The sequence below is a fragment of the Sphaerodactylus townsendi genome, linkage group LG05 (genome assembly GCF_021028975.2).
Source record: "Sphaerodactylus townsendi isolate TG3544 linkage group LG05, MPM_Stown_v2.3, whole genome shotgun sequence".
Taxonomy (NCBI): domain Eukaryota; kingdom Metazoa; phylum Chordata; class Lepidosauria; order Squamata; family Sphaerodactylidae; genus Sphaerodactylus; species Sphaerodactylus townsendi.
The window spans coordinates 60,834,773-60,848,527 of record NC_059429.1 but is presented as its reverse complement, the minus strand read 5'-3'; the positions used below and the strand labels follow the sequence as shown (position 1 = coordinate 60,848,527).

The following is a 13,755-nucleotide window of genomic DNA, read 5'->3' as shown; positions in this document are numbered from 1 at the left end:
CTGCCCTTAGTCCGCCAATGCTTTCCCTACAGTAAATTAAAACCCCAGCTGCTGTTTGTCAGCAGCCATTAGGGAAGTACACCTCTTTTCAATTCACAAAGTAAGATGGGTTAAAACTGAAATTAAATTTTAAATAAAATCAAACAGCATTTTATTCATATGATACACACTGCTGATGTTCTTCATAATCAACATTTATTACGATCAAGAGCTCAGTCAACAATTTAACAGCACAGTTCACACACAAATGTACAATTTATATACAGAAATTAAGACTAATAGCCTTATTGTGCAGCAATGAAGTATACGTAAAAGATATTCAAAAGTTTAGAACTGCTTTTTTATGGACAGAGTCTTAACACAGAATTTGGCTACTTTAGAAATGGTCTCATTGGAGTGGTCTGGAAGGAGGAGATATGTGTAGAATTTTTCAGATCTTCCTGATTTTTCAGATCTTCCTGGGAATAGGTAGAGTAGGAGTGAGATACATGGAATGGACATCCTTATAAAATGGACAGTATCCTTATAAAATGGACAAGTTCCACTGTTTTGTCTACATTCCAATTGGTATGAACATAGACATAGAACAGAGGGGGATACACAAAATATCTCCCTTCCAGAGGACAGCAATTAAAATAGACCAGGGTAAACACTGTACAAAATTTGGTGAGTTCCAAAGTAGCCAAATTTTGAGGGCACAAAGTTTTGGCTATGATTTCCTACCACTGGATAGTCTTTTGAAGACTTGTATTCCAGATGTGTTAAGTATTTGTTTAGCCCCTGGGAACATGAGATGGCACATTGCTAAGAGGGGTCCTTTCTACACAACCATTTTAAGGTGTCATGGGAAAAAGTGCCTCTTCATTTTTTGTCCAGATAGCATGGACAAATGCAGGATGTGAGGAGACACAGTTTCCCTGCACTGAAAGGATGATGATGCTCACTTCTTACACCACTGCAGCTAAAAGGGAATGTGGCATGCAAACTCAACATTCAGTTGAGGGGGAGCCACTTGAACACACCGTGCCGCCCACCATTTGGTTAAGTTCCGCTGGGACATTTGCTCTGCTGATATTGCAGGTGGGTATCTTTTCAGTGAATAAAGTACATGAATGGATTCAGCTTCTCCTGCCAATCATGGCAGCATGTAATTTCCCCATTTTTTGAATTTTTCAGGGAGGTAGCTTCGAAGCTATGGGGGCTTGATTTGAGAATTGGCATGGATTCTCATATTGAGTCTTAGTAGCTTCAAAGCTGCCTCCCCGAACATTTTTTAAAAAATGAGGAAATGATATGTTGTCATAGTGGGCAGGAGAAGCTGAGTCCATTTATTCACTGAGTACTCATGATGCCAGCAGAGCAAACATCCAAGGGAAACTTCACCAAATAGCAGGCAGTGAGGAGGATTCAAGCATCAGAAAACGGTTGGCAGGAGAAAATGAAAGTGGAACCTTGCAGATTGGGTGAGAGAGATAAAACGTTTCCTGCTCTCCACACAACAAGTAGGAAATGTCTTGACCCCACCTTGGGGGAAAAGATCACTAGTTTGACATTTTCAAAATACAATGGGTTGAGCTGAAATAAAATGTCCTGAAGATGTCTTGGGAAGAAAACTATGGAGTTCCTCCTCAAAATGCTTCTTTTAATGTCCTCAAGATGTTTTATTTGTGTTGTGCAGAAAGCACTAGGGAAAAGGCAAGAAGTTGTATTTTATTCTCAACTGCATCCACCCAAACCTGAGTAGTAGCTATCTGAAAGAATTAAGGGGTTAATCTAGACAGGTTAAGGTTTAGTTTTAGCCAAAATGTACTGCTTGCATTGCTGATACTCAAAGATCAAATGACACAATCAGTACAATCCTAAGCACAGTTACACCCTTCTAAAGTCACTGATTCCAATGGATGTCAAAGGGTATAATTATGCTTTGGTCTGCACTGTATGTCTTTTTATTCCCCCCACCCCAAACACATACCTGACACACCACCAGGAGCACTCACCTTTGAGACCAAAGCCCGCTGAGTGGCAAAGCAGTGTTGCAGGTAAAGTGCACTCTGATTACAGGCCATGCTATGCAACAGAGCCTTCAGTACCCCACCAAGAATACTTTCCTTGGATTCAGTCACCGAGACTGTCTGCAACCAAAGACAATAGGAAAAAAGAGAAAGAAGGTTACCATTGGACTGTCAAGAGCAGAAGTGGCTTCCAAGAGGGTTTGGTTAGCAAGGGACAGTAGGCCTTAAAGGATATATCCAGATCGTTTGATTATGGAACCTTCTATAGCTGGAGTGACAGGAAAAAGCGGTAGTGTCTCTGTGCTTTGTGTCAGGCAACTTTCTAAGCCCATGAGTGGAAGAAAAGGGAAGCTGAAAGATGATACAATGGAGGGCATGATAGGAGTAAGAAGTATGGCATCCCCTCATATCCTAACCACTATACAGGTGGCATAATAGGCAGATAGTGAGAAAGAAACTTTGTTACCTCTTTTTTCCCCATATGACCAAAGAGAGCTGGTTACTGTGGCTCCTCAATACCTCCAAAAAGCCTTTGACATGGCAATACTTGATAAGGCAAGCACAATGTTTGAAAACTCCTTACCAGGCACATGCCTTCATCTCCCGCGTGCCTCGATGGAAGCAGCAATGGGATGCTAATTCTGAAATGGTGCAAGTGAAACCTTGTCCCAAAATGGATTTGCATAGAATAATCTCACTAACCAAGAGCCTTCTCTCAAGTGCTAGTTACTGTGGAAGAATTTTGAGAGTAGACTGAAGCTTGTGGCATTAAAATATGATTGGATCAAACATTTGATCACTTATTTATTTATTAGGGTTATAACCCCATGCTATCCATAAGTTCAGAGAGGATTGCAGCCGTTCTTCAAGACACAGGTGCATTTAGATCTCCAAGGGGTTAAAAATTAAAAAGCTAATGGGTAAGAACGAGGTGCTAGATGTGTATATTTTATAGAGAAAATTAAAAATTATAAGCAGTGCAATCTTAAGGAAATTGCACCCTTTAAAGCACTCTTTTCTTCCTCACCTGGACGATTATCTCTAAAGTATCCAAAATGATTAGATTTGCTTCAGTTGCCAAGTTGCCATCAATAAGTGCCTCATGCTCTATCTCTGCTCTTGATCTGGTAAAAGCAAAGTGAATGGGAAAAAAAGATTTCCTTTCAATAATAAAACAAAAAAAGAGAGAGAGAGAGTCTATACTCTAATATGAAGATTTTTCATCAGGTGAACATTCAATTAGTAACAGCATGTTTTGGTCATGGGTAACATCACAAGAATATCTTTTCCATACATATACTAAAAGTAGGGAGAATGGTAAATATCCACACTGTTTTAGGCAATAAACCCCCACACAAAAGAGCTCACAACTAGTTATGCACATTTACATGGAGACATTTCTCAAAAGTAGCCTCTCTATATCCACAGGGTAAACTACTTTTGAAATCTAAGGTGATCCTGAAAAGCAGTCTGGTGATGTGGAATGGGAATGTACTATTTCAAGAACAATGTCAAACTTCCGACTGAGCATGCCCACACCCCTACATATGATTAAAGGAACTCTTGGGTGACAGCACTTGTGATTTGTATCTCTCCTCTCTTTTGTAATTTTATGACAATCCTCTATGTATGCCTGAGAAACACAGTTTAAGAAATGAAACATGCATTCCAATGAAAAAAGCTTCCATTCTATCCATATCGATGTCAATGAGGATAAGCCTCCCAGTACTGTGCTTCACAATCTGAACACAGGGTGGTGCTATGTCAATAAATTTCAGAAATTCACCAACCTCACAGGGATGACACCAATGGAAATGTTATCTCTCAGGAAAAAAGATATCCCAATGATGTTTGACCATGCTCCACCTATACTTTATATACTTCCCAAAGACAGTTATTTACACATTTTCAAAAACTGAAAGCTGACAGCAATCTTTATAAAGTGTATCAACACATGCTACTGTTCGAATCAATTCAAACTAGAAAAAAGCATTTGTAGAAACACAGCCATTTTATTAGGAATGCATGGTATTAAACAATTCAAACAATTTGCCATCAACATTAATTTCAAAAAATAACAGATGAACATCACTTAAAAAGTTGGCTTGGCCCTGATAATTTCCTTTCTGAATTACTCCCCAAGTAATCTCTCATGTCCCTACATTATTACAGATTTCTATACTGGGGCAGATCCAACCAATGGAACAGCCACTTAAGTTGGAGGTAGACTTCTTAGACTGGATGAAGGCTTCCAATTTGACTCTCCCCCCAAAGGTGGGATAGAAATATTTTAGTGACTACATTAATAAATGTTACTTAGTGGAGTGGCAGAATAGGGGTATGATACACCCAATTACTGCAATTATTGTCTGTTAAAAATGTGTTACACAAAGAACACAAAATGCCTTGTTTTCAGCCCTTTGTACAACTGAGATTTCTTTTTAACATGAAAAAAAATCATATTTTTAAAGGTAAGCTTGCAGAAATACATACATCCAAAAGTTGGCTCCTGCAGAGGAACTCTGGATGACTCATACTTCTCAGAGTTCCAATTGCAAATATGCTTTTCCAGTTCAGAATTGTATGTTATAAACCTTATCTGGTCCCCAATCCTCTGGATTAAAATTCAAGATAACATAAACAGCCCCATTCAAAGGGGGCTGTTGGTAGAAAGGCAGACAGGGATGCAGTGACGTAGATATAGATTTTTTATGGGGGGGTTCAGGGGCAAGGCTATGCCCCTACCCACCTCTGTGGGTGTGGCCACGCCTCCCCAAGCCACGCCCATGGCCTTAGTGCTTATAAAAAGCAGCTCTCAGAGGCAAGGGATGGCAGACTCCTGTGACCTGCCCCCCCCCCCCGGCTGGGCTCCCCAGCTGGCAGCCGGCAGTCCCTTCTCTCTCCCCTCCAGGCAGAGGGGTAGCTAGGGAAAATGGAGCCCAGTGCAAAATCTGAGGTTTGCGCATCCCCTCCCCACTATGGGCGGCTGCTGTGACACTGGAATCCACCCCCAAACAGCATCACTTTCAATGGTGTTTAAATTAGGGAGCCCAGATTCTCCTTTTAAATCCATTTTAAAGGGAGAATCTGCGGTCCCCAGTAAAAATAACATTGAAAGTGATGGTGTTTTGAGGTGGATTCTCCCCCACCCTGAAACAGCATCACTTTCAATGTTTGAACTGGGGACCTCAGATTCTCACTTTAAGTCCATGCTGAAGGGGGTGGATTTAAAAAGAGAATCTGGGGGAATTTGGGGGGTGCCTGCTGTCAGGGGTATCTTTAGCAGACTCTCCTGATGATACCACCCGGGTTTGGTGAAGTTTGTTTCAGGACATGCAATGAGGGGGTTGAACCCAAGAACCCCCTTATCTACGTCCCTGTAGGGATGGCAGGCAGCAATGCACCAGTTGCTACCTCCAAAGGGGCTTCAGGCAGCAAAGGAATGGGGGGAAATAAAAAACCCTGGCTGCCTGAAAAATCCCATTGAGAAAACTGACCTATGCAACACTTTTTGGTGGCTTAAGTTGGCTGCCAGCATAGGGGCCATTCCAGGGTCAAAAGCTCCCAGGAGTGCCTCCCTCTTACCAGCAGAGGCTGTTGCAGCAAAGGCCACTTTGCACAGTGCTGGTAGCATGGGCGCCGGCACAACTCTTTCACCATTTCCAATATGGCTTCAGTCCCCACCCCCCACTCTTTGACTGCACAGTCAGTCTCTTTTAAACAAATATTCATACATAGGCACATATTCATATATCCATCCATACATATGAATGGATATGGGAAAAATTTGGGTGGCAATTCTTTCATTTTAACGTTATCCTTTTATTTCTCTAAATGATAGAAGGCTCAATAAAGACACCCTTTCCAGTATCAGGTTTTCCTTCAGAGAAGTGAGACTAAAGTTGTTGGAAGGTTATTGCATGGAGTTTACGGAATGGTGATTTTAAAAGTGTAATAAATGGCTATTGTGGGTTTTCCGGACGATGTGGCCATGGTCTGGTAGTTTTTGCTCCTAACATTTTGCCTGCATTTATGGCAGCCCGGAAAACCCACAACAGCCAGTTAATTCTACCATGAAAGCCTTCAACATGAAAGCCTACCATGAATGCCTTCAATGTAATAAATGGCACTGCTGTAACAAAAAATCTTCTCACTTCCCAGATTGTTAAGAAAGCGACACCCACTGCAGTTTCTAAGGCAGAACAGATAGAATCCTACATGTAATCTATTAATTTCACTGAGCACTCTATAACTCTAACTTTGTGCAAAGTAATCACAAGCTATTCATGCTTTTAGGTGTCTTTATGACAGCCCATCTTAGTTGTCTCTTCTCTTCACAGGGAAACTGACAACATCAGCAGCAGCTGATCACGAAGGTTTTCTTTATCCCTGAGATTCTCCACAGATTTGGCTCCCTTGATTCTCTCTATCTTTTCAATGTCTATTATATCCCATTACAGACACTGGAAAGACACCTCTCTGACTGAATTAGAGCTTGCAAGGCAATGAAGAAAGGAATGGAGAAGGCTTGATGAAAGAATCCATGCACAGGATGAATCTATGTGCCAAGCCTGAGAGAATGCAGGGGAGGTTTCTGGCACTACTCCAGAGAGTCTAGACATCGGGCTGGGATCAACTGCTGTAGGGAAATAATGAAACTTCACAATATTGCTTTTCTTGGCACTGCAGATCCTCTGGTCAGATACAAATAAAAGCTGGTAGGAGGTCCCAAACTCAGTGGAGAACCATTTCCTTTAAGAAAATGCCCATATGTTTTCACTGTTTCAGACGCAATTCAAACATTTAGAAGACAGTAATTGCTTTGAGTTTGCAGGTGTTGAAAAGGCTTCGGAAGGGAGGCATTTAATTCTTCCCTCTTCCCTTGAGACAGCTAGTACAGAATACTGGTTAGAGTGCTAGAATAGGACCAGGTTCAAATTCCCATTCCATCACAAAACACTCTGGGTGACCCTTGGCCAGTCACTCTCTCTCAGACAAGCCTTGCAGTGAAGATAGAATGGAAGCGAAGAAAAAATGTACACTGTTCCAAGTGTATGAGTAAAGGAAGACAGGGATAAAACTGTAAACTAGAATATGCTTTAAAAATAGAATTCTTCAGAGGAAGCATATTGGCTCAGTGAGAGAGCATCTGCTTCACATACAGAAGGTCTCAGGATCAATTCCTGGCATCTCCAGCTACAAGGATCAGGTAGTGGCTGATGTGAGACTTCTGTCGGAGCCCCTGGAGACTTTGGAGACAATGGTGACTTTGATAGACAAGTGGCTGAGACAATATAAGAAAGCTTCATGCTCAAGTGCGAAGGAAGACTGTTGAAGACATTTCGGACACTAGTCTCTACCTCACATTTTGGCTACAGGAATTTAAAAAAACAAAAAACAAATCCTCCATCATCTTACATGATCCAAATGAAAGACACATTTAAATGATCCCAATTAATGGCATCACCAGATCACCAGGGAATAAAGTGACTGCCAAAGTCAAACTGTATTGCAGACATGAAGGACGCTACAGATCAGCAGGGGACACCCTGAAACAGGATAAATGCACCGTTGCATTTTAGATGTGCCATTTTGCAAAGAATATCTGCAAGGCATCTCAGCTTGCCACAAACTGCACGCAGTGCTTTTTTCAAAGACAGAAAGCATGCCAAGCAAAGCTAAAACCACAGTTCCTATGCCTAATTAACATACTCCCCAATTTCCAGCACTAGCAGGCACTATAAAACAAAGAGACTATTTCAGTCATACACACACAAAGCTGCTGCCAAGCATCACAAGCCGGAACTATGTTGACAAGAGTATGCAGAAGTCTAAATGCCAGAAACAAAACAAAGCAGAAAGAGCAGTATACCAATACTACAATACCTGGCTGGTTTGTGGCTTCTAAAAACACAGCACATGTGGAAAAATAATCAAAATGATGGATTAGGGCAGGAAAAGAGAGCAAGCTTTTGAGCACCCCAGAATGCTCTAATGAAGAAAGTAAAAGATCTTAGCTGTAGTTTAAAGCATGCTAGAGCAGTCTTACTATTACACAGTTTTCACTTACACAGTTTGACAACACAACCTGTATGTGTGAGACGGATACCTTTTCAAATTCATTTTCTTCTGAGCTTCGTCCTTGTCTGGTTTAAGTTGAAATCTCTGTACACTAAGCTTCAATTGGAGCAAAAACTGGTGCGCTCCAATTAAATTTGTTCCTTCTACTTAGACCAAACCAAAGATTGCCATTACACCTGAACCGGCAAACTGTGGTATGCTCCTGCCCTTAAATCAGAATTGGGAACTACACTTGAAGGGCAGCACAAACCATAAAGGCGAGTATGATTTGCGCTAAACATCAAGTAACTAGCTGAATTGGAGCATGAGTACTCAGTAGGATAGGGGAGAAGTAGACTATACAATGCTGCCAGTGCAATCCAAAACAGAGTTATATCCTTCTGAGTCCATTGGCTTCAGAAAACTTGGTAACTCTGCTTCGGATGGCATCATCAGGCTATGTCATGTCACTCCAAACCACAGTTTGGCATTATTTTTGAACTTTTTATTAGTCACCTAGTCAATCCACTATTAACATATTTGCAAGAAGTAGAATTTACTTGTCAAGTTTTTCTGTGTTCTGTCGCCAGTGAGTCATATCCTTTCTCCATCTCAGGTTCTCTTGACTTCCAAATGCACTCCCAGAAGGACTTCTTTCTATCAAACAAAAGGAGGAGGAAAGCTTTCAATATTAATTTCTCCAAAACATCATTTGATGGTTCAACAAGGATTCTCTACAGCACACAAGAAGCACCAAATCTGCAGTCATCTTCACCCTGATGAAGCATGAAATGACTGTCAGCATCAAGCAGTTATGCTTCCGGGCAATGGTCAACTTACCCAGCTGTCCTCTGCTTCGCCGTACCATTTCTTGTCTTGCCCCAATACTCCCTAGAATAGCTTCTTCAAGCTTGGCTCTCATATCTTTTGACTTCTTAAAGGTAAGACTGTTCATTCTTTCAAATACTTTCTTGCCCTGAACATTTCAACCAAAAAAAGGGGGGAAAGAGTAACATGAAATTGAAATATCTATCTAAATAAATAAGGATCCACAAAGTGCAAAGAAAAATATCGAAGGAAATACAAGTAAGATTTTTTTTGATCTGTAAAGAATCTTGTAAGTGGGAAGCAGAGAAACAGCTCTTTCCAATTTTCTGGAGAGAAGAAAGCAAAGCATAAGGAAAAGGGCACAATTTTAGCACACTCTATGCTTCCTGTGTAAATTAAAGTGATCAGGAGGGATGTGGGACGTGTGCATTCTACAAATGAAAACCTGTTTAACTATCATGGCTCCAAATAAGGAGTCCTGGCAACTGTACTTCTCAAGAGTCTCGGAATCTCTATCTCAAAATTCTCAAGATCCACAAAAACAGAACATTGTGTATTTCTTTTGAAAAAGCCAAAGCAGTTCAACCTGTTTCATGCTATAATACACTTGTATCTTAGGTCTGTGTCTTCCCTATCCTCACATTGTACCTTCTCTGATAAAACATACAACAGGCATTACGAACAATAAGGCTAATGAGACATCAGTAAATATTAGCAAAGCCAGGTGAGCTGATTATTATCATTGCCACTGTCATCACCATCTTCACATTTATACAACATTTTTCTGCTTCTCATGAACTCCCTTGCAATTCTTCCAACAGCCCTGCAAAGTAGGCCAATAATATTTTTCTCTGTATTGCAGAGAAAGACCGACTTACGTAAGGCTCCCTGGGGAGCTCTGGACAGACAATGGGAAACACCCCTCCTCACAGCTTATTCTGTTAAACATTATGCTACACCTGCTCCCAAGGGTTTGACCTCTGGCTGATGAGAAATTTAGTTTCATAGAACTATAAAGGGTGTGAAGATTGTGGCACCAGGATGAGAAGTCCCACTTTCATTTAAGCATGTGACACATGTTTCTGAACACTTCACTGAAAATTCCCAGATTAGAACTATATTAGTATCACTCTACCTTGTATTCAAAGCAGGAAATACAGAGATAAAGCAAATCCAGCAAGCGGTTGAGCTGCAACACAGACAGATCTGTGAACCATTTCTGCAGAATACTTTCATCAGCATTCTTCAAGACCCACAAGAGACAAATCAAAAGGTTCCGACTGGACTCGGCTGAAAAGGTTGAATGTTGCCTGCCGGTCTAAACATATAGGAAGAACTGATTAATATCAATGCCACATTTTCCAATTGGTCCTGGAAGACTGGCTGCATCAAACAAAGCTATTTTTAGTTCCCTGCAGGATTTCACCTGGTCAGAGAGACCAGATACTAGTCCTCAGAAACTGTAATTTAAAACGTACAGGCATTTTTACCCTTTCTTTTCAGAATAGGGAGAGAACTTTAAATTTTGACGTGCAGCATAAGAGTGCAGCCCAATCTCCCAGGAACAGATACAGTCATCTTGTTCCCACACTGTCTATTTGTCACCTCCAGCCACCCACCCACTCTCTGTCTTCCAAGAAGCTTGCTGGAAAAAATAGTGGCATCTGTTCATGATCGAGATGGCCACCTACTCTTGCAGCCCTGAAAGAATCACTTCAAGGCAAGCGCATTTGTTCATTCACAGATGGTCTCAAAGAGGAGAGCTTACTTACCGATGAAGTAAGGAGAAAACTGCTGGGCCGGGCAAGTTGCGGGACTGAAGTTCCTGCAATAGCCATAGCAACAGTTTGACTTATCATACTTCCACCCTCACTTTCATAGTCTTCCACTGTTGTGCAGCTTGGCCTTCCACGCTGATTGTGACTTTCTGTAGAGAGATATGTCAATCCTGGTAACATACATTGCAACAGACTATTCCCCATAATCCAGTTTTATTTAATAGAGGCTGTCATATAAACTCCATGTTTGTAAAGCTGTGCTGTCCCTTCCTTTCTTACGACTGAGGCTACTGTTCAGCAATACTGGACCATGTAATAAGCATCAGTACCTACAGCAGTACCTAGATTGCTGCATGCTGTCTAGTAACTGGTGCCATAACCTCATGATTTGAGAGTTAATCTATCACTAAACTAACATGGACTGAGATGTTTTGAAGATCAGTTTATATACAAGTAACTCAAGTAGTTTTTAAATACATGATTATGCACTTACTGATGGAAGCACATTTGTCCAGTGCAGGCTTAATGAAAATGTATAATAAGGCTGCCTTTTACCAAGTGAGACAGTTTTTGCATGCAGCTCAGGTTCTGAGTGACACTACCCTTCTACATTCACAGGTAAGAAAGATTTTTCCCATTCCTGCTACTTGAGATTAAGGATTGGGATCTTCATTACACAAAGCCTGCGCTCTTCTACTTAGCCACAGCCCTTCCCAGTACTAGATTAGTACTTCAATTGTCTTCTTCTGTAACTGCTGCTAAACTAGAAGTAAATGTCTGCCTTTACACTGCGATGGACCATACCAAAACTGGCAAACCTGCAAGTTTATAGTCATGGCTTTCTCCTCAAATTACTGCACCCGCTGTCCAAGATGGCACAACATCATTTAAACATGTTCACCACAAGGATTGGAGACTATCTGTTCAGTCTAAATATAGAACCATTACATCTAAATGTAGACTGTATTGTTGCTGTGAAAACACAGGCACGGGCATACCCACTACCTATCATCAAATACTTTCAGAATAGTTTCTGAAGGGGAAATAAATTTACAATTGATTTTTTGGAACTCATTTACCTAATTCTATTTCCAAGGGGCTTACACAGGCTTACATATAACTCCCAAGAAGTCTCTTCTTTGAACAGCTTAAAGAAAAGATGTGATTAGGTTCAGCAGTTGAACTATATCTTGTTTTCTCATATCATTAGACAGCTAGAAAACTCAAATCGCATTAGATTCTTAATGAAGAAGAAAGCACACTAAATACCTGTGAAATCATACAGCTGGGGCACACTCTCCATTATCACTCCAATCAGAGGCAGGTATAGTGTAGCTACCCTGGCCTTTACCTGCGGGTCAGAGTACCGTGGGTCGGAGTCATGGCTGGATAGTAAATTGTGTACCATATTGATGACTTTCTTGTGCAATCCAAACAAACTGTTAAAACAGAGTGGAGATGGGAAGATGAGTTAATGGGTTTAGAGCAAATAAGACTTTGTAAATACACACACACACACACACACACACAGAGGCACACAACCTCAGGTTGTGTTCCTTTAGGACTGATTTTTAGAGTCCTTCTGAGCAATACATGGTTCAGTCTCTTGTTCATTTTAAAAATATACTCATTTTGTTACCAGTTAACTTATAATAAAGTGACAAATGAATCACAGACCAGTAGAGATGGGGTTAACAATAGGTACCCTGGCCAAACCACTTAAAATAGGCTCTCTCCATACCCCTAAACTTCTCATATTAATCCTGCATCTCTTAAGCAGGCATTCAGCAACGGCCACAGAATATGCACAGTGCCCAGAGGTGTGAATTTCCCAGTAACAGTTCACCTGTTTGCAGATACTTCCCTTGACCCCAATGAAATCTATGAACAAATATCTTTCAACTGTCTTGTATGGAGAGTTTCTGGTGGACACATGTGAGGAACAATGGGATAGCTTATACTGCAAAGGAGTCTAGCCTGTGATCATCTTACTTATGGAATATCAGAAGCAAAGATCCTGAACTAATAGGATCAATGCAGACTACTTCAAGACATAACTTTAAAACTGCTGTGATATGCCATATGACACATGAGGATGCAATCATATACCAAAAATACAAGCCAATTCGTTTCATCCTCAGGTGTGATGATCAACATATGAATGATTATGATACTATTCAGCTTTACAATGTGGGATATAATCCAGATGTTTATGTTCTAGAAATTGCTGAGCGGTTATTTTTCTTCACATAGCGTCAACATGGTGGCTCCCTGGCGAAGAAGAATGTGTTTTAAGCCAGGGCAGAGTGAGAGATGGTTCACTGCTTGTTAGATGGGAATGCTAGAATATAAATCTAATTAAAGTACATAGATGCAAATAGACAAGTACTTGTTTTGCTGGTTTAGACTCTACTCTAACAATCTGAGGGTAAGAACTTATTTGGGGGTGTTGTTGTTGTTTTAGTATTGGTCATGCAGATGATAAGGCTGCATTCACTAACCAAAGATAGTCACACGCTGTCTGCAACCCAGTGTCATTACAGTGGATGAGACAGCATTCTACAGAAGATAACAGGAAAACCTCCCCTGAATTAACATATTCATCCATGCATCCCCCACTCTCTTCACGGTACAAAATGGCTTACAATAATAATTTTTTTTAATTCAGCTAAAACCACAATAAAATACCAATTCCCAAATCTCTTTCTCCCTCCCCTGTCAGGCACATGACTGCAGAGGCATAGATACCATGGGAACATCCGGGGACAAATGTCCCGGGCACCCACCATTGGGGGCACAGAAAAATTTGGGCACATTTCTGATTTTTTTTGTATTTTTACTGTTTTTATGTTGTTGGCCAGCAGGGGGCGCAACTTTTAGGCTAAGGTGGATTTAAAAGAAGAATCTGATGCTGTTTCAGGGTGGATTCCCCCCTTCAAAAATAGCATCACTTTCAATGTTGTTTAAACTAGGGAGCCCTGGGTGTGTTCAGATTTGTGTGTTGGGGCATGTTCTATAATGTGATGGTGACTTTGAGATGACCTGGTGCAAAAAGTGTTGTTTGGTCTTGGTGGGGG

At 40.9% G+C, this 13,755-nt stretch overlaps 1 protein-coding gene across 8 annotated transcripts in view; it reads right to left on the bottom strand.

Annotated features, from left to right (window-relative positions):
* DOCK7 (dedicator of cytokinesis 7) overlaps positions 1-13,755 on the bottom strand; it is a 146,366-nt gene that overhangs the window by 30,614 nt on the left and 101,997 nt on the right. For 5 of the 8 annotated variants that reach the window (XM_048495887.1, XM_048495889.1, XM_048495888.1 and 2 more), the window contains 7 exons: positions 11,948-12,117; positions 10,673-10,827; positions 10,036-10,218; positions 8,913-9,048; positions 8,633-8,729; positions 3,040-3,136; positions 1,998-2,132 (listed from right to left, as the gene is read on the bottom strand). In XM_048495887.1, coding sequence (XP_048351844.1) covers positions 1,998-2,132; positions 3,040-3,136; positions 8,633-8,729; positions 8,913-9,048; positions 10,036-10,218; positions 10,673-10,827; positions 11,948-12,117 — 973 coding nt within the window. Of the gene's footprint in view, positions 1-1,997; positions 2,133-3,039; positions 3,137-7,898; positions 7,917-8,632; positions 8,730-8,912; positions 9,049-10,035; positions 10,219-10,672; positions 10,828-11,947; positions 12,118-13,755 lie in introns of all 8 variants that reach the window. The other 3 variants (XM_048495884.1, XM_048495886.1, XM_048495885.1) reach the window with 1 other exon arrangement.